The sequence below is a fragment of the Littorina saxatilis genome, linkage group LG14 (genome assembly GCF_037325665.1).
Source record: "Littorina saxatilis isolate snail1 linkage group LG14, US_GU_Lsax_2.0, whole genome shotgun sequence".
In the NCBI taxonomy this organism is placed as follows: Eukaryota; Metazoa; Mollusca; class Gastropoda; order Littorinimorpha; family Littorinidae; genus Littorina; species Littorina saxatilis.
In genome coordinates, this window is record NC_090258.1 from 38,255,374 (window position 1) to 38,277,120 (window position 21,747).

Sequence of the window (21,747 nt, forward strand, 5' to 3'; positions counted from 1 at the left end):
CAATCTTAGATGTGACACGAGTCACAGCAGGTATTGCATTTCCGCAGTTTCGAAAGAAAGAAAATTACTTCATGTGCAAGCAATATATGGATTTTTTTTATCACTTAATTCACTTCAGATAAGCCACAAATTAAATCACAATTATGTTAACAGGGCCGGACTACCGGGGGGGGGGGGGGGGTTATGGGGGTTGCGCAACCCCCCCCCCTAGCCTAAACATGTACCTCACTTATTTAAATTTTTTTTTTTATTGATATTGTTTATTTTATGCCGTTTCATGCAAGGAGCGACCATTTTCCTATCTCAGAATATGACCTACCCATCAGCTTCAGGGGGCGAATCTCCCTGACCCCCACAAAGGGCTCTGCCCCTTGACCCCGCCAGGGGGAACATCCCCCTGGACCACCACTGGCAACCCCCCCCCCCTCTTATCCTAGTCCGGCCCTGGTTAAGTTAAATATATATTTCTACTGAAGCAGGTGCGCATATAAAGCTCCCATAAGTCATTCTTGGTCAAGTTTGAGGTATTTTGCGATTCAGATGTCGATGAATGCAGTGAGCTTGCCTCGCTGAACACATGTGGGGAACATCAACGCTGCAGCAACGTGCCTGGCAGCTTCTTCTGCACCTGCGTTCAGGGATATAAACTCTCCAATGGCCAATGTGAAGGTGCGTTTTCTTTTGGTGAACTTTTTGATTTAGCCTGCTCGATTCAAACTCCTAAACCTCTACACCTTGAGTTAGACTTTTGTTCAGAGAACATTAAATCGCAGGCGTCTCTGATCACTTTAGTATGCGGCAAAGTACGGTATTAGGATAGGAAATGGGGTGGAGAGGTTGTTTGGTTTTTCAATAGTCTGCTTCAGTATAATGTTTGCGTATGGATGGTCACGTGGCCGTCAGACTGAACCAAAAAACAACAACCGATCGATCAGGCGCTTGCTCTGCTTCTTTAAACAATATTGTTAATTGCAGGTTAAAAAGCTGTCGATGCCTTTAAGAAATTGGAAGAAAGAGTAGTTGCTATTTTTCATTTGCTGTAGTCTATATTATGTTGATCTCGCAAGCTAACGTTGGCGTTTGTTTTTATACAATTGGTAGCTTGCTGTGAGTTCAATGTCCCTATTGTTGAATTCGTTTAATTATCTGTTTGTGTTTGGAACAGATATTGACGAATGTGCTCTGGGCATCAGCGACTGTGAACACCAGTGTATCAACCTTCCAGGATCCTACAACTGTGAATGCCGTTATGGATACCGACTCAACACTGACAGAGCCACATGCTCTCAAGGTTGTACCCCCCCCCCCCCCCCCTTTCCCCGCCGCTGTTCTCTTTCTCTTCCTCTAATTTTCTCTGTCTCTTCGTCTCTGTCTGTTTCTCTCTGTCCCACTCTCCATCTCTGTAATTCTCTCTGTAGCAGTGTGTTGATTGGTGTACTTCTAAGGTTTGATGAACTCCAGACATGCTGATGAACTTGTTACCCCTTGTTAATGTTCAAGATCATGGTGGTGTTGAGTTTGGTTAAAAAATGGAAAATTATCATAATTTCGGATGTTTTTTAAACCATAGCTTTTTAACTTGGTTTAAACGGTGTTTATTCAGTTACATAAATGCAAAGCCATGGGTTGGAGTGTATGTTATAATAAAGGAGCACAACAAGATACACTTTTAAATGTGCCTTTAGAAAAAAAACGAGTAATGTGAGATTTAAACCAATCAAAACAACAACAACAACAGCTACGACAGCAAAAACTATAACGACAATGGCACAGAAACACACAAAAATGGAGAATTATATACAGAGAGAGAGAGAGAGAGAGAGAGAGAGAGAGAGAGAGAGAGAGAGAGAGAGAGAGAGAGAGAGAGAGAGAGAGAGAGAGAGAGAGAGAGAGAGAGAGAGAGAGAGAGAGAGAGAGAGAGAGAGAGAGAGAGAGCATCCACTACAGATCGATGCAATGCTCTAATGATAAAATCACTAAACATAATGGTATTTAAAAAAACCGTTTTCTGTCTATAACATGTAGTATTCTGTTTATCCTACACACTGTACTTAGGCCTAAAAAAAAAATAGGTGTGGTTACGGTAACCCGACCTACCCTATTTTTAGGGGCCGACCCTATAACTTTTTATTACATTTGTCAACAAAAAAAAACGAGTGCAAAAAACGCAATGAAAGCGAAAGCGCCCGAGTCGCACACTTATTTCCCTGTCAGGTAGGTTTAATTTGTACACATTAGAAAAAAAAAGAAAAAAAAACGAGTGCAAAAAACGCAATGAAAGCGAAAGCGCCCGAGTCGCACACTTATTTCCCTGTCAGGTAGGTTTAATTTGTACACATTAGAAAAAAAAGTTTAAAAAAAAAAGAGTGATTGCCTACCTTCCTACCCTATTTTTTTTGGCTATGTTACCGTAACCACACCTATTTTTTTTTTTGGCCTTACGTGTATTTTACTGAAAATGTCTTGCAGACGAGGCAGCTAAATTGAAGACGCTTGTTTTGGAACCTCGATCTCTTCTAAAGCCTCGTGCAATCTATTACCTCAAAGCAAAGAAACGTCCCTCTGAAAGTGTGGCGTGACGTGTTAGTTCTAAAGATTCATCGAGGGTAATTAGCGAGCGCAATGTTTGTTTCTATAATGACGTTTGTCTCGGTGACTTTGACATCATAAGCAGTGCCAGACTTGATTGACATGACCTCATTTACATGATATACACACGTGTGATTTGAACGATTATTATCTCACGGGTGTCTCTCTCACGTATGTAGGATAAATGTCTGAATCTGATAAACAACGTAATGTTTTCATCGAAGGACTTATCACTATTACCGTACATAGCACAAGAAACAGTAATATTTTTCTTATAGATCTGGCAAAATATTAATAGTGGTGGCTCTAACATTTGTATACATTGGACAGTCAAATAAAAACTTTTAAACTTGAAATACTTCCAGAGTTTGATGACATCAGACAAAGTCCAAATCCAGTTGACACTCATCACATTTCAGGGTGATAGCGTGGTGTAGTTTTGCTCCAAACATATGAAATTATCTTTTTTCCCGGACACGTTTAAAGTTTGAGCTTTGAAACTTCAAATACTTCCAGGGTTTGACTACCTCTAGACGCGAGGTAAGTTTGGATGAAGCTCACAGAGGGATAATGTTTGGGTAAAACATAGCAACACTTCCATGGTTTGGTGACCTCCAGATATGATCCAAGTTTGATTGAACGTCCTGGAATTTTAAGATCACAGTGGGGTCAAGTTCGGATCAAAACAGAACATAATCATTGTTTTGCTTGAACATTTTTGAAGTGCACACACTTTGTGGGTGAGATGATCTGGAGACATGACCAAAGTTTTCCTGCAGTACAAAACGCAGTGTGTGCCATGTGTAACAGAATATACTGCGAAAAAGATTTGCTGAATTCCTAATAAGAGACCATTGCACCTATACCCTACCCCATCACCATGATGCTGTAGTTTATGTTTATAATTTGTATTTGGCAGCAGTAGATGACGCAACTGTTGGAAATTCAAATATTTTGAAACCCAACTCGAAGTGACAGCAGTGCTTTTCATAAAGACACTTCTTCATACTTTGGATGGTTTATTGTAGTTTGTTTGAATTAATTGAAACCCTCCCTTGTAAACAAAGCAACAACAACAAAAACCAGTATTTTCAAGATAATGTCATTCCACGTATACATGATCATGTAAATGTGTTTAAGGGGTTACACAGGTTCAGAGATTCTTCCACGTAATGGGATTTGTTGTCTGATTGACAAACGTATCTGTTTCAAAACAGTTACAGTGGGTATAGCTACACTGCACACAAAGCAGCCAAGCAGTTGATTTTGTCACATATCCAAGTGGGAGGATGTTTGTATGTTAAAGGCTGGATAGATCAGTGGGGATATACGAGATGGAATATATGTATCTTAAACGAAAAGACTTTGGAACAAATCCTCACTTACTTGGACGTGTTGCTGGTTTGTCTGTTTCATCCGACATTTCTGTTTGGCCACAGTGTCTGACGTTTGTGCTGCGGAAAAAAATCTATCCTGTGACCACGGTTGCACGCTGAATGATGAAGACAGGGCGGTGTGCTTCTGTAAAGTGGGCTTTTTGCTGGATGCGGACAGACAAACGTGTAACAGTATGTATATTATTAAATACTGTATTCGCAATGTAGCTAAATATTCTCAACAAATGACACATTCTCGGCATTTTTGTGTTGCAGCTGTAATTTTAGAATTCCTTCCCTTCCTGGCTTGTTGGTTTCACCAAGGGAAGCATTCTGATAATCATCGCTCCACGGCTATTGCCAGTTTGTCTCTGACAGCATGCTAAATTATTGCGCGAATCTATGAAAACAAGAATACAGAGTTATCTCCCATATGTTTTTCGCGAGCACTGATCTAAATTTGAGATCAGTGTTCGCGAGACGAAAATGATTGCAGATTGGCCGACTTCGACAGTGATCTCCGTTCTGTTCTTCACAGTTATGATAAAGACATCGTTCTAAGGTCAAAACAAGTCGACATTTTGAGACTGCTGTCGGAAGGAGACCGTGATATATGGTTGCATCATTCTCAACTGGTTACAGAAAAAATCGTCTGCACCTGCGCGCACCCAAGCAAAAGTTGATTATCACGTGACACTTTAGAGTTGTTTGCACAGTATATACATCCGCGAAAGATAGCTCGCTTGAAACTGTCTTACATATCAATTCCTTTGTAATTTAAAAATTACACAACACCATGAACAATCATTATCGACGATCGCGAATCTGCTTATATCCATAACACATTACGAAAAGATCTAATATGTAAAAAATCGATTTCCTCTCCAGACAAGGAAAACCAAGGCATCCTGTCAGGGATAGAATGAGACCCGAAGGGAAGTAACTCATTTTTGAATTGAGTTCAGGATGCAAGGGAAGACAATTATAATCTACATTTGTTTTTACTAAAAGTGCAATTTGAAATGAAAGTCTTTGGTTTCTTTCCAACCTTGCAGTTGTTTTTCAGTACATGTCAATATCGCATCTTTTGAATGTTTGTTCTTGTATATTTTGAAGGAGTCAGTACTTGCGACACTTTTGGCTGTTCCGATCTGTGCACCAACATCAACAACAAACCTGTGTGCTCTTGTCCGTCTGGAAAAAACCTCGACCTCGATCTGAAAACATGTCACGGTATGCAGTTTTGTGTGTGTAAAGTTGTGTTGAAAATTGGATGAATTTCTGTCATTTATTTAATTCTGTTAATCTGATGATCAAGTGTGTTCGCTTTTTGTTTACATGTCTTGGTTCACCCACCTCATTGCTCTCAATCCCTTTCCTTCACAATTGGTTTGAAATAAACAGTTCTTATTTTGAAAACATTGATTTCAAATAGTGTGAGCGCCCAAACATGTACAAGTAAGAAGTACAACCATTGAACTTTTCTTTATCCCCCAAAAAACCAACTCTAAGCCTGTCAGAAATCAATAAAACGTCATGTTTTATGTTGATTTTTATTTGCAGGGTTTCGGGAATTACTCTTTGATAACATTAACATCATATCCGGATATTAGTGAAAGTTGAGGCAGCACTGTGAATGATTGAAATTTTGGACAAGCAATCTTTGAGTCTAGACTATAGGATTGCAATGGAAGCTTCAAAAGTACTTAATTAGTTTGCTAATGAAAGTTGTCATTATAATCACATTTAACTCACATATTTAGTGATTGCGTTCTATTCCTTATCTTTTCATGAATCAGAAAAATTTATCCATAGATATGTCATGTTTATTTTGAAACTGTGCTCAGAAATGCGCCGAATTGGGTCTGTTCTGAAATTTCGTCGATTTTTTTAAATGGTGCCATACGTTTTTATTAGTCAAGTTTAATGTATCCACATATAAGCGTGGGTCACGTGACCCCTGTGAAAAATCTTTGATCCAAACAGTGTTCCAAATAGCAAAGTTAAGTGCTTTTATAACGGCATGGAAAGTTTGCATGAAATGGGTCTAAGTTTCTAGTAGTTCAAAAAGTGTGGCAATAATTAAGATTAGTAAGATTAGGTGGTTTCATTACGATAACGTGAAAGATCCATTGCTCTAATAGACTGTCATTCCACTTTTTAAACTTATTTACGAACAAATTTATGCTGTTTACCCTCTGTTAAGAAATGCTGAAACAGGAGCGAGGTCAGTTGCTTTTACCTTGTGGTCTGAACAGTCTGTCCTCAGGGTACTTTTGGAGTGGATTGTGCCAACAATTGTTCATGCGGTCTTGGAGCCTTACAGTGTAACGCTACAGTGGGATGTGTATGCAAGGATGGGTGGGCAGGAGAGAAATGTGATCGCGACATTAACGAGTGCGACATCACTTCCGTGTTAAAACAATGTCAAGCCAAACAAGCTGTTTGCCAAAATGCACCTGGTTCATACACGTGTTCTTGTCGACAAGGATATGAAATGAACGACCAAGGAATATGTCAAGGTAATTTTCTGTGTGTGTGTGTGTGTGTGTGTGTGTGTGCGTGTGTGTGCGTGTGTGTGTGTGTAAGAGAAAGAGGGGGAGGTAAAGACCTTTATTTCTTTAAGTGCGCCGTATATTTTTCTTTCAAATACAACATGCATAAAGCCGATACTTGGAATAGAACATTGTTCAAGAGATCATTCTTGCTAAGTGTGGACACTAATAAAGCCTAAGAGGGTTTGCGTGTCCAGAATGATTCTTGATTGGAATGACCAACTTTCCTTTCGAATATCATGTTTCACAGGCAAGTACAGTCTTGAATTAAACGAAAGAATTGAATAACCTTGTTTTGAGTTGTTTCATTAATCACTGTTTATTGCTTGGATAAATCTTCAGATATCGACGAGTGCCGTACTGAGTTATGCGGCCAACAGTGTGAGAATAGTCCTGGAAGCTACCGCTGCCTCTGCAGTCGAGGTTTTACGCTTGAAAAGGCTACTGAGGCCTGCAAAGGTACATTTTTCAATTTCAGGTCTTCTGCTATGTGACTAAATCAGATGAGGAGGGTTTTAACTGGGCTCTGCACAAGAAGTGAGTAAAGAGATTAGAAAAAAGAGGGTGAACAAAAGATAAAGCTGTTTATTTAACGCCCAGCCGACCACGAAGGGCCATATCAGGGCGGTGCTGCTTTGACATATAATGTGCGCCACACACAAGACAGAAGTCTCACCCAGTCACATTATTCTGACACCGGACCAACCAGTCCTAGCACTAAACCCATAATGCCAGACGCCAGGCGGAGCAGCCACTAGATTGCCAATTTTAAAGTCTTAGGTATGACCCGGCCGGGGTTCGAACCCACGACCTCCCGATCACGGGGCGAACGCCTTACCACTAGGCCAACCGTGCCGGTCGATAGATAAAGCTGTTCAGGAACAGTTGTAAAGAAGTTGGAACTGTGTGTACTCTAGTGTTGGGCTCTCTGCCACAGATATGTTGGTATGTTTGTGTGTGTGTTTGTTTGGTTTTGGAATGGTCATGAAGTACAGAGTAAAAAGTAGTTCGCTGAGTTGACTTGTTTGTTTTGGGTTGGTTTCTGTTTGAAGAACTTTAAATTAAGACGATTTTTTTTCAATTTATAATGGTTGAGTCATTTGGTTGCGAGTGTTCATCCTTTCTCACCTTTTGTGGCCAATGATATACTTTCTCTTTGAAATGCAAGGCATTTTCAGTTTTAAATGAATATCATTTGCTATTTTCCAGATATAGATGAGTGCGCATTTTCGGCCACCAACTTGTGTGAGCAGGCTTGTATCAACACACCTGGAAAGTATCGCTGTGCCTGTAGTCGCCCTGGGTTTACTTTGAGGGCTGACAGCAGATCATGTAGAGGTAGGGCTGTGTTTGATAACAGAGATTCGCTTGTGTTCCCCCTGCAAACGGCTGAACATTTTGTCAGACAAGTTTTGTTAAATTAGTGTTTGTCTGTGCACTTCAAAGACCGCTGGGTCGATATATCTGTGAACGTAATGTTTTGTTTTGTCAATAATTAAACGTTCCAACAACAGACCTTTCTTGTTTTTTGTTTCTGTGTTTTCTAACGTTTGAGAATGTAAAACAATCGGAACTATTATATATACACCAAACGAAGTTTTTTTTGTTTTTTTTGTTTTGCTTTTCAAATGTTGGTGTAAGAAACATTTTTAGCAAAATAAGAGTTTTGAAACTTGACCTTCAAACACCACAATATAGTATCTATACATACCAAGGAAATTGTAACTTATGCGGAGACATGTCAAATAAAGAGTCCTTTTATGTTACAGCCTCTGAAGCTTGCAGGCGCTCTAAGTGCCCAAAACAGAACGGTGGCTGCAGTAAAGGAGAGTGTTTCTGTAACAATGGATATCAGCTTTCTGGAACAAACACGTGTGATCCTGTTGGTATGTGCATAGTTCTCCTTCAGGGACTTGCATTAAAGGACCCACATTCACAGCACAAGCAATATGGACTACTGTAAACTCAAGTTCAAAAGTTGATTTATATAAAAGTTGGGAAAGTAATTTTATATATGTATACTTTGAACACTTATGAAACTAGTTTGGCTGTGTAATTAATCTTGATGAATTTTTAAATATTGCATTGAAGATTGTATATATTACGCTTGCTTATCTTTTCTGCAGGAGTGTAGTTGCTTTTTGGTTACCTCAAGTATCATTGAGTTAAAGTACTAAGAAACGTTTGTGTGTATGAACATGCAAGCGGCAACTCGCTGTCTGAGCACAACATAACATTAACCTGTATATTTTCTAGGACAGCTTAAGAATTTGATGAATCCAGACATGACACAAGTATGGTTGAGTGTTGTCAGATTTCACGTTAAAAGCGTGGTTGTCTTAAGTTCAAAATTTAAAACGGATGAAAAAATGTTCTTCTACAACGAAACCCCGCTTTTACGACCTTGGACAAATCAGGAATACTAGGCCAAACGGATGTGTGTTAGTATTGTGAATTTGAGTCTATTATACGTTTGCCTTTCTTACATTAATCGGGCTAAACAATACATTTTCTCTGATATTTGGTGATTGCTGTGTTTTGATATGGTTTTATGAAATATACTTCCAGTAGAGTAAGCAGCAGCATAACAGGAAATCTAAACTTTCCAAATGAGCAAACACTGTGGTCAGAACAGGAGTTTCAATTAAAGATGTTCAGTCAAATTAATTCACATTGAAAGCAGAAAGGAAAAATGTGCTCTTTCGCTTGTATTGATAGTATGCTGTGTGCCCTTAATTTTAAAATGTCAACAGTGGTTTGCACATCGGTCTCTGGGCTGGTGAATCATGCGTTCGAATCCCACCCTAGTGATGTTTCTTGTGTGGTTCTGGCTGACTCGAACTCATAGTAGAAGTGCCTTGGTTTCAATGAAGAGGGAATAGTATGTGCTGGCCTGCAACCGTTGGTTCGGAACAGCACCACTTCTTCGACCCTCCCTAGAGTTTGTGTTATATCGGCAAGTCTGACGGCAGAATGAACTTCGAGTGTTGACTGATCAAGTGCCAAAGCTGAGAGCAGGGAGAAACAAGAAACGGGAGTGGGCGAAATCCCAACACCTTTTTTTGGTATAAAGTCATCATCACTAACATTAACAAAACACAGCATTAGCATAATTTTTGTTTGAGTTTTAAACTTATATGCGAAGCGGTTTTTTCAGACATGGACTGGTGCTCCCAGGATCTATGTGAACAAGAGTGTCAGGAGACTTCAGATGGTTCGACGTTCCTTTGCAGCTGCTGGGACGGCTACATTCTCAATGATGACAAGAGGACCTGTCGACGGAGACGTAAGTTTCTGCTTCAAAGACTACCACAAGTTAATACTATCCTCAAATCAAAACAACCGGAGTCAGTTTGACAGGGAACCTAAATCAAGAACTATGTACACAAAGGTATATTGTGTGCAAACACCTAGATAAAAAAAATGTCCACCCGTGTGACTTGGAATAATAGGCCGTGAAAAGTAAATATTCGCCGTAATGGCTTGAGATTTACTGGCCGATGTGAATGCGTGATATATTGTGTAAAAACTTCCATCTCACACGGCAGAAATTAATATGTAAAGCGCTTAGAGACCGTCAAGTGCTATATAAATCTCCCATATAAATAAATAAACCCTACTGACCGAAACCCTATAGACCGAAACCCCACTGGCCGAAAAACTACATATGGCTGAATACATCATGCATGTGTGTTGTGTGTACGTGTGTGTGTGTGTGTGTGTGTGTGTGTGTGTGTGTGTGTGTGTGTGTGTGTGTTTCTCATTCAACAACGATTACAAGCTACGTATATCTACCTTACTATCGAAGCAACTCTACCAGGACAATTGTAACCCCTTATAACAGGCAAAACCAATATATTCTTGACTATTGAAAGCTATTGATAGGACCAGCTATTAAAGCAATCGCTAATTCAAGTCAAGCTTACATTTTTGAATATATATTTACTCATTGTGAGGAGCAAAGCTTTCAGCTGTCTCAATCTGATTTTGCTACTTCAACGGAATTACAATGATAAAATGCACAATATTAATGAAAATTAAGACATCGTCTTGAGCAGAATCACAAAAGTTCGAAATAAGCAAAATGCTCCACCCCCGTACGTACCCTCCTCTAGATTTCTAGCTTTCTCTTTGCGTGCGTAATACCCCATCCACAACACAGCAAAAACCTACACAATACATACTCGACTATTAAAAGGTGTTGATGACAACAGTTGCATGCCAACCGTGACGAGGGAAAACATAATTTCAGGCAAGGGGAACATGAAGACAAGCTACTTGTGTGTTGAAACTAAGGGGGAGTTTACGTCCTCACAGAAACTATTTCTATTTGGGACAAGAGTTGGTGATACGCTATGGAGCTGGTAAAAGTGAGAAAAGAGGGGAGGATGACGGGGTGGGCAGGAGTGGTGATGATAAAAGTTTGTTAAGAGGAGTAAATTCTTCTTCTAGATAGTGTGATTTAATATGTTTGGGTTTGGCACCCGTTGTCTCCAAAAGCGTTGGGAATCGGATGTTAAAAGTATATGTTTATTTTCCAAAAAGGTACTGTATAAGAAGTGATAAAATTTCAGAGCCACTTTATAAAATCAAGGTTAAAAAGGGTGATTCAGATTTGTACAGAGAGAGCTTAAAAACAGATATATACAGCACATAGGCCTTATTACATTTCACTTGCAGTTTAAAAGAGCTATCTATGCCACAGTGATACACCGAACACATTCGCTCACACAGATATGGGGTATATGTACATTAAAAATTTTTTTTATATATATATTTTTTTTATATATATACACATAGTACTGACATCTAAATATTGTTGCGTATAAAATAGTTTGTCGTATATTGACGTGAAAGTTAATGATAAGAAGGTTAATTTAGTTTTAAAATTTGGTGGACTGCCATTTTAGAACCCTTGGCTGGGTATGGACGGGGGGGGGGGGGGGGGGGGTAAGGTCTCATCGGTGGTAGAGTGGTAGCACTAAATACAAGTAACTACATTGTGTGTTGACATCCCACCCCGAGGCTATATACACAGAAAAGACACAGCTGAACAATCCCGACGGACAGGCGCCAGCCCTTCCGATTGTTATGAGACTGAAGTATGTCTGACGAGATGTTACCACAGTGCGCTTCGACTTCTCATGAAATGAAGAACACGTACTACAGTCATCTTGACCGATCTTAAATTCAACGGGCCAATCCTTCATCCACATGAATGTACTTTTTTTAAAAACATTTATTGCGGTACTGATGGTGCATTTCTCGATGCGAGTGGAGATTCTCTTACTTGATTACTGCATGTAAAGTTTTGTTACATGTCATTTACTGAGTGCGCTAAATTACTGAGTGCGCTAAATTACTGCTGACCGTCAGAAAATGCCATGACGGCCCCGTGGCCAGCTCGTAAATTGTGTAATCTACACACTCGCTGCTTTTCGTCTGGTCCCAAGACTTCAGACATGCTAAAATATTATTTTATCTCCAAGAATGTTTACGTTCTCGGCCGAGAGAGTCCAGCGCGCTCGAAAATTACTTCCCTTGGACGCGCGTGACATCATGAAGAATCCGCCGCGTGGAACGCTGTCTGTCTTCATGCCGTGAAGTGGGCGCGATATTGGTGTCTAATCTTGTTTTCAAGTACGCTTCACGGGTGGTACGAGATAACCAAAAGACGGGGTGCGAGGAAGACTTCCCCTTGATAGATAATGTCACTGAGTAGACATAATGCTTCATACATGTATTCCGCCACCCCCACTTCTTCTCTCTCTCTCTTATCTTTTATCTTCCCCCCCTCTGTGTCGGTGACTTCTCCCTCTCTGTCTGTCTCTCGGTCCCTCTCTGTCTCCCTCTGTCTCTCTCTCCGTCTCTCTCTCTCCCCCTCTCTCTCTGTCTCCCTCTCTCTCTGTGTCTCTGTGTCTCCCTCTCTCGCTCTGTCTCTCATTGTCTCACTCTCACTCTCTGTGTCTCTCTCTCTGTGTCTCCCCCTCTCTCTCTCTGTCTCCCTCTCTCTCTCTCTCTCTATCTGCCTCTCTCTCTGTTTCTCTGTCTATCTCTGTCTCCCTCTCTATCTCTGTCACCCTCTCTCTCTGTCTCCCTCTCTCTCTCTCACTCTCTCTTTGTCTCTCTATCTCTGTCTATGTCTGTCTCCCTCTCTCTCTCTGTCTCCCTCTCTCGCTCTCTGTCTCTCTGTGTCTCCCCCTCTCTCTCTCTCCATCTCTCTCTCTGTCTCTCTTTCTTTCTCTCTCTCTCTCTCTCTCTCTCTCTCTCTCTCTCTCTCTCTCTCTCTCTCTCTCTCTCTCCCTCCCGACCCACAGCCCCAATGTTTGGAAGGTTAGAAACTAGAGGACGTGCATTTCTGTAGATAATGTCACTGAGTAGACAATTAATAACTGAGATTTGCTTCATGTATTCCGCCACCCCCTCCTCTTCTCTCTCTCTCCTAAGACTTTTATCTTTCCGGCCCCTCTGTGTCGGTGACTTCTCTCTCTCTCTCTGTCTCTCTCTGTCTCCCTCTCTTTCTCTCTCTCTCTCTCTCTCTCTCTCTCTCTCTCTCTCTCTCTCTCTCTCTCTCTGTCTCTGTCTCCCGACCCACAGCCCCAATTTTTGGAAGGTTAGAAACTAGAGGACGTACATTTCTGTAGATAATGTCACTGAGTATATAGACAATAACTGAGATTTGCTTCATGTATTATATTCCGCCACCCCCACTTCTTCTCTCTCTCTTATCTTTTATCTTCCCGGCCCCTCCGTGTCGGTGACTTCTCCCTCTCTGTCTCACTCTATCTCTGTCTCTCTCTCTCTGTCTCCCTCTCTCCCCCTCTGTCTCCGTCTCCCTCTCTCCCCCTCTGTCTCCCTCTCTGTCTCTGTCTCTGTCTCTGTCTCTCTCTCTCTCCACCCTGACCCCCAGCTCCAATGTTTGGAAGGTTAGAAACTAGAGGACGTACATTTCTGTACAGTCACCATAACATCTGTATTATGAATGCAAAGATTTTAACAAAATCGGCAAACCACAAAAGAACATTTAAAGGCTGTTGGGTACCGGCTCTCAAACTCCGTTTAGCAGAATGAGTTCTCATGTAACTGAAACTATTCTTAAAAGTTACTTAGTGATTTTAAAAGCTTGATAACACAAGTCCCATGATTTTAGACATGCTACAATGCCTTTAATCGAAGAAAGTTTGCGTTCTTGGCCGAGTCAATGCAGCTGGCTCGAAAATTACTTCCCTTGGACGCGTGAAGTCTACAGCGGAATCGGCAGGGTGGAACGGCGCTCTCTTATGCCGTGCGATGGGCGCAATCGGGTAGTCTAGTCATGCCCTCACGATTACTTCAAGGGTAGGTGAAGAGAAACTAAGGACGGGGTGCGAGGGTGACTTCTCTCAGGTTATAACATTTCAAACAATAAATAACGGATTCCATAACATGTATTCTGCTCCCTTCCTGCTTTTTCAGGTGTAATTCCCACTTGAACCCTGTTTTTGTTCAACTTATTGGCAGATATATATTGTCACGCGCCGAGGGACACAAACACACACATACACACAAACACACACACACACGCACGCACGCGCGCAGGCACGCACACACACGTAAACAAACACACACAAACACACACAAACACACACACACACACACACACACACACACGCTCGTATAGAGAATCACAGAGATTAGCTTCATGTATTCTGCCCCCCCCCCCCCCTCTCGCCAATTTACAAAATACAACAAGAGGTTTGATGAGCACAGTAGATCAACTTTAAACGTGCATAATTATATTTTTAGCATTCTTACCTTTTAATTCTCGTTGATGCATGATGCCAGAAAATGTAACCGGACGCATTTGGAACGCCAAAAGCAATCAAATACATTGCGCGGTACATCGGCGCTTAATTTCATAACGAGCCGTATGACTGAGTCATTTGTTAGCCTATTCGGTGATAGTTTCGCACATATCTATCTCCTGTATTTGAAAATCTGTTCACCTTACGTAATTTTCAAAGGCTTTATATATATACATTTCTTTGATAAACGTGCAGGTGAAAAATTGGTAATGACTGACGTAGGATTTACGTTGTGGATTTCACGTTGAGGGCACGTTGGTGATCAATCAAACCCCAACGTTGTGTGTTTACGTTGAAACTACGTTGTAGGAACGTTTGTTGTATCAAACTAACTTTTGTTTTTAAATCACGTGAAATTCACGTGAAAATCACGTGAGTATACCAACGTTGTTCGAACACCAGAAAATCACAATAATACAACGTCGATTTTACGTTGCTTTTTAAGGTGGAATCCACGTGAAATTTACGTTATGTACCAACGTGTAAAAAAACCCACCCACAACTGTCACGTTGTGTTTTTTGGTTGGATCCACGTAAATTTCACGTAGTCTTCGCAACATTTGCAAGACACCAAAATGCAAAGTGAAATTCACGTAAAATTTAAGTTGTATGACAACGTCGAAAGAACACCAAAATCTCACAATAACACAACGTTGGTTTTACGTTGCGTTTTTTTGGTTGGCTCAACGTGAATTTCACGTAAAGGTCGCAACGTTGCTAATGACACGAAAAATTCACATTTTCGCAACGTCGTGTTTACGTTGTGTGTTTGCTGGGAGGATTTATATAGAAAGCAAAACACCAAAAGTACAAATAATTTACCCGGTGCATCTCCGTCCAAAGTGGTCATGCCGGTGTAGGATCCGGTCCGGTCCCCCCTCTGAAGTAGTCCCCCGGGGGACCAATTCGTGGCAAAAACTGCTCTATAATGGTCCCCCCTTAGACATCCAGCCTCGTTTTTCTTAGGCATTCAAGCCATTTTCAATCTATATATCTTCGTCCGGTATTATGTAGTGCACAGACAGCAATCTCTTTGTTTGACTATATTTTGCAGAAAATAAAATAGATCTGATTTATAATGCCGTTCAAAAGAAAAATCACATGAAATAAAATGAATAATAAATAAATACTGATAAGAAGAAATGAAACCAGTCTCTGATTCTTTTTTTTCTTTTCTCTAAAATTGCTGGTAACATTACTAACATTGTAACAAGAAAAACGAGGCTGGATGTCTAAGGGGGGACCATTATAGAGCAGTTTTTGCCACGAATTGGTCCCCCGGGGGACTACTTCAGAGTGGGGACCGGACCGGATCCTACACCGGGACCTTGTTTTGCTTATTTCTCTAAACATAACAAAGAAAAACTAAAATGTTGAATAACAAATATCACGGTGACTTGTACGAAGATATGACAGTTCAATTATTAACAATAATACATTTTACAATGTTAAAATACCAGCAAAACACAAGCCAAAACTGTTGGTGGGGGTGGTGTATAAAATTGCAAGACACCACCCACCTTCTCAGAATGCCCTACTGTACTCATCTGGTTTGAAAATGGCATGGTCGAAGTTCTGAAGAATAGAATGAAATAACGTAACTCAACTCAGGTTACGTCAAATGTATTTTTATATTCTTTCCTTACTGTCATAGTTATGTTGATTCTGAATCTGTCTCTTTCTTGTGTTTTAGCTTTTTTCCGGCATTGGTATGCTTTGATCGTCTTTAAAGAAATACTTACAATTAGACCTATGTGTTTTTAATACTGAACAGAATGCACACCTTGGACATATGGTTCAGACTGCAGCCTGTGCACGTGTGTTCGAGAAAACGCTGAGTTTTGTGATCAAGTGGACGGCACTTGCCTTTGCAAGGCAGGGTGGGAAGGAATCACCTGCATTGATGACGTTGACGAATGTACCACTGACATCACCTGTCAAGATAATGCTGAATGCAGTAACACAGAAGGCAGCTATGTCTGCATTTGTAACACCGGATTCTTCAAAGGGGCAGATGGTATTTGTACAGGTATGTTAGTACTTTTTTGACTAAATGTTTTAACATAGAGGGGGAATCGAGATGAGGGTCGTGCTGTATGTGTATGTGTCTGTATAGAGCGATTCAGAGAAACTACTGGACCGATTTCATGAAACTTTATATTATAGTTCCTGGGTATGATATCCCCAGACTAGACCTATTTGTTTTATTTTTTTTAATAAATGTCTTTGATGACGTCATATCCGGCTTTTTGTAAAGGTTGAGGCGGCACTGTCACGCTCTCATTTTTCAACCAAATTGGTTGAAAGTTTGGTCAAGTAATTTTCGACGAAGCCCGGACTTTGGTATTGCATTTGAGCTTGGAGGCTTAACAATTAGTCAATGAGTATGCTCATTAAAGTTGTAATTAAAAGCGATTTTTCGCAAACAGATTTAATTAATTTGCATCGTATTCTTCATCAAGTTCTGAATCTAAAAATATATACATATGTTATGTTTACTCTCAAAATGTTATCACAATTAACGAAACAGGTTAATTAGTACTACGATCAAAATTTAAAGGTACTGAACTTGTCAAATCCAGGTGCACGGAGCCCCTGGGGCTTTTAGTCATACCTGAGGCAGCTATCCGTTAGAAGAACTACCAAGTTTCATTGACTTGCACCCAAAGAGTTAAAGGCAGAGTAAGCCTCCCGTAAACCATCACAGATACGGTCAGGCTTTTACACACAGTACAAACACCCTTTCATTTAAACACTCACCAATTGAGAACATCCTAGGTGCCCTCCGTAAAGAGCGAACAATTTTCAAAGAATTTATTTTTGCGTGGTTTATCTTACCCCTGAGCCATCGTGAACCCGTGTGATCCAGTTTCCCTTTTTCACAATGTAGTCGTCAGTTAGTCATTTGAATGCGACTCGATGTGAGCTTATCTACAATAGCACGTTTTTATGCACGAAACAAACGGCTGTGGTTCACAAGAACTCTAGCGATGGTTTTTGACTGTTGAGAGGAACGGCGATATGCACTGATAAACCGTCGTCTGCTACGACCCTTGCGTGACCCTGCTTCCGGGTTTTTCTGTTTTCAAACTTTCACAACTTCGAATTCTACTGATCTTGTCTTGATGAAAAAAAGAATTCTTTTATGATTAAAGAATGTTTGTGTAACAAGCTGTGAATTTATTATTTAGATTTTAAAAGTTAGGCAAAAACGCACCACGGTCCAAAAACATTCTGATAATCATCGATCCACGGCTATGGCCAGTTTACATCGATAGAATGAGATCCGAAGGGAAGTAACTCATTTTTAACCTGAGTTCAGGATGGGTCCAAAAAGTGTTCGAGACAATCTGCAAAATTAATTCTTTAAAAATTGCTCGCTCTTTACGTAGGCCACCTAGGATGTTCCCGTTTGGTGAGCGTTCAAATCGAAGGGTGTTTGTACTGTGTGTAAAAGCCTGACAGTATCTGTGATGGTTTACTGGAGGCTTACTGTCCGGGCGTGATTTCCAGTATCATATTCATAACAGCCAGCACCAAAACGAGGCGCATGTGCTGTAGAGGACTCATCCACGAAAATAAATTCTTGGAAAATGTCTCACGCTCGACAGAAAGCAGCCAGGATGTTCCCGTTCGGTGAGCGTTCAAATGGAAGTATGCTTGTACTGTATTTAGACGCTCGGGGAGCTCTGTGATGGTTTACGGGAGGCTTACTGTGCCTTTAAGAACTGCGATTTTTTTTACGAATTAATTTCGTACTCGGACCCGGCTGGTCTTGACCTATTTTTGGATCTAAATTTAGATCAGGTAGATCACCACATCATGCACAAAAAGACACGTCACTAGAAAACTATGTCAGACGTCATCATGAGTTTGTGTAAACAAAATCGAGGCCGGAATCACTCAGTTGAATCAGGGACGTAGCACACCTAATAAAAGTGGTAGGGCGGAAAAAAATGGAAGACAAAATGCTGAGACAGCTAAGGAAATATGGGGCTTACACTACTGCCCCCCCCCTTCCCGTCCCCTTGTAATGGTCTAAAAAAGAAAGAAAACATGATGCGATTTCGTGCCTTCTGAGCTCAGTTCCATCTAATCATCTTTCCATCCTCCACCAAACAACGGGCTGGTGAATGTATCAGTGATTATCAATCGACTTACATTTATATCTAAATTCCGATACGTTGAATGTGATGAGCACTTACTTCAAATGACTTTCGTCTTCATTATTGTCTAGTGTGTTAAAAAGCAAGGATTGACAAACTGGTTTACTTCTAAACAAGCAATTTATTGATCCGTCCAGCCATCAACATTGGCAGCCTGAGTGATGACTGAAAAATAGAGGGATTTGTCAGAATATTTTTAGCGCGTTTTCGATCCATCACAACCAGGATGCACACTTGTGTCCATTGTTCAATTCTCTCTCTACATGTTGTTTCATGTGACACTGTTAACCCCACAAGTTACTGTGTTACTCAATTGTTATGGCGTACTTACGGTTGACACACAATCACTCACCCCTCAGTCTGACCCCAGCTTCACACACAGAATATACAAAACATTTCTTACCTCCATTGTTTTTCATGGGAGCAGACGGACGAAGAAGCAATTTTCACTAAATTGGCGCCAATACTTTTATGGCCTGACGGAACTCGTCACGTGTGACGTTCTCGTCAAAATAAGACGTCATCCTATTCCAGCAGTTGACCAAGACTAACACACAAAAGAAAACCCCAAAAAAACCGACCTTATGCCATCGCGTGAATACTACGTGGGGTGTTCTGTTGGTAGATCTGAGGCGCTCTCTCTCTCTCTCTCTCTCTCTCTCTCTCTCTCTCTCTCTCTCTCTCTTTTTTTTTTTTTACGGAAAAAGTGGTCGGGCGGTCGCCCTACATGCCCTACCGGGTGCTACGTCCCTGGTTGAATCGAACTCCGACCAAACACCACTATGATAACTAGGTTAATTTATGCACTCGCGTGAACAAGAAACTGTCGAGCTTCACAGATGTCGTCGTTGGGTAGTTTTGGGTTTGTTTTACTACCATAGGAGGATTTTTGAACTGTAAATGCACTCAGCTGCAACAAAAACGCAAAAAGAAGGCTTTGAGGTGCACTGTGCCTTTAAGAAATCGATCCAAAAATGATTTCATCTTATTCTTTATCATTTCTTGATTAAAAAAACATATAGATATGATATATTGTATTCAAAACAAGCTCAGAATGTTAACAAGAATACAGAAAAGCGCGCTTTCCCGCTTAGCGCAATACGCTTCTGCGCTATTCTGGCTTGTCGATTTCACTGCGTTTTGCACGTGGAAGGTGAGCGATATCCTTCTCGCGGGGATTGATGAAGCTGAATTGTCTTGGTGAAAAAATGCAGTGCCGCGTTCAGTTTCATTCCATTAGTTCGGCAGCTTGACTAAATGTTGTAATTTCGCCTTACGTACGCGACTTGTTTCTTCTGCTTTTGTCCACTGAAGGAAAGAAACGAAGTTTCCGAATAAGAAACAAAAAAGTGAAAGCTGTGAGCTTGCTAACTATGGTTACTATTAACATGTTTATTACTATTAAACAGTCAGTCCAAATAGCAGCAAACCAGTGTCAGTATTGAAGCGCTGACAAACCAGCAGAGTTAACATGCTGTACATTCAGGCTGGTAAAAAAACACGTTTCCATTTCATTTTGTGCTCTCGTTTTTGATTGACCATATTTGACCTTAATTTTCAGCTTGAATATGGAAGAAGCCTGGGCACGAATGAGGATATTAACGTGCCTGTCATTTCTTAACTTCCTGCGAGTATTGAGACCAAAATTTGTGGTGTGCACATGTCATCTGTGCAAGACAGTCTCTGACGGGGAAAATGTGCCATACAGCAAACTAGTAAACCCTTGTAAACCAAAATATGAAGTTTTTAGGGTGTTAAACAGAGTAAACATCATTATGACTGCGAACTTTCAGTTGAAACCAAGACATGCGCTTTTATTTTATCATTGTTCATTTATGTATTCTATTAGGTTTGTCATCTTGCTAATCCAAACGCATGTGGATCATTCAAAGGCAGATCATCGTTTGAAGATAAGGGCGATGATAGTTGACAGTAGCTGAATACTGTAATAGATATGACTGAATGTTTCTCTTACGACTGACCACATCCAGTGAAGTAATTGTTTCAGAATGCACGCCTGGGAGGTATGGTCGAGATTGCAACTTAACTTGTGATTGCCAAAGCGAGAATACTGAGTCATGTGACAACGTCGATGGCACGTGCACATGCAAACGAGGCTGGACTGGAAGCACCTGCAGTGAAGACATTGATGAGTGTTCTGCCGAAAACTTCACTTGCCCAGCAAACACAGGGTGTAACAACACAGTTGGCAGTTACGTTTGTCAATGCCACAGAGGGTTTTTCAAGCAGACGGATGATACCTGTATAGGTAGGTCATTTTATACACCTAACATGTTTGTAAAAAAAAATTAAAAAAAGAATGGAAAGAAACTGAATGTAAATTTGAAATAAAACAGAATATTGTTTTTCACTGCTGTTTGTTCAGTTGATATAAATGTAGGTTTGATCCAGCACTCAAGACAGAAGAGTATTTCGCTTAAACTTTGATCATTGTTGCAGAATGCACATCTGGAAACTATGGTCCAGACTGCAGTTTGACATGTGATTGTGACGAAGGGAACACTGCCTTTTGTGACAAAGTCGGCGGAAGCTGTTTCTGCAAAGCAGGCTGGAAAGGAAACGCCTGCACTGTCGACATTGATGAGTGTACTACGGACAACGTCACATGCCCAGTAAACTCAGAGTGCAGCAATACGATGGGCAGCTATGTATGTCGGTGCAACACAGGATATTCGAAACACACAGATGGCACATGCAAAAAAGGTACGCCATATTTTTATCTGTGATTTAAAGAATCAAATGAGACCCGCTTTTAATGTGAGTATAGCCACATTCTCTCACATATCTCCTCGCAGTTACGTAAAAATATGATTTGTTGACAGATCACGCATTCACTGCGCAAGAAAACATAATTATATGTGCGTTCTGTTTTCTCCCGTTGATTAGTAACAGACCAGCCAATTGGCTCTGAATCACGATCACTCCAGGGATACAGTTCCTGTATCTGTGATCTCAAATATTCAAGAAAAACCTTTAAATACGTTTATCAAATGTGTTTTCTGTACCAAGAGCTAAAAGGTAAACAATGTGTAGTCTTGTATAATTGAGACTCATTTTTTGGGTTGTATCTTTGAGAGGTTTTGCTTAAGTGTGCTTCAACTCTATGCAACCATACAACGAGGTAAAAGCGTGGGTTCGGTCTGTATCCTCCTCTGTTGATAGATTTGACTGAGCACATTTGCATCAGCCACGATTA

At 40.7% G+C, this 21,747-nt stretch overlaps 1 protein-coding gene across 1 annotated transcript in view; it reads left to right on the forward strand.

The window, feature by feature from the left end:
- LOC138947725 (fibrillin-3-like) overlaps positions 1-21,747 on the forward strand; it is a 70,516-nt gene that overhangs the window by 23,771 nt on the left and 24,998 nt on the right. The window contains exons 8-19 of the mRNA XM_070319265.1: positions 541-669; positions 1,166-1,291; positions 4,029-4,157; positions 5,082-5,198; positions 6,224-6,487; positions 6,863-6,979; positions 7,730-7,858; positions 8,290-8,406; positions 9,678-9,806; positions 16,139-16,393; positions 20,539-20,799; positions 20,991-21,254. Coding sequence (XP_070175366.1) covers positions 541-669; positions 1,166-1,291; positions 4,029-4,157; positions 5,082-5,198; positions 6,224-6,487; positions 6,863-6,979; positions 7,730-7,858; positions 8,290-8,406; positions 9,678-9,806; positions 16,139-16,393; positions 20,539-20,799; positions 20,991-21,254 — 2,037 coding nt within the window. The remainder of the gene's footprint in view (positions 1-540; positions 670-1,165; positions 1,292-4,028; positions 4,158-5,081; positions 5,199-6,223; positions 6,488-6,862; positions 6,980-7,729; positions 7,859-8,289; positions 8,407-9,677; positions 9,807-16,138; positions 16,394-20,538; positions 20,800-20,990; positions 21,255-21,747) is intronic.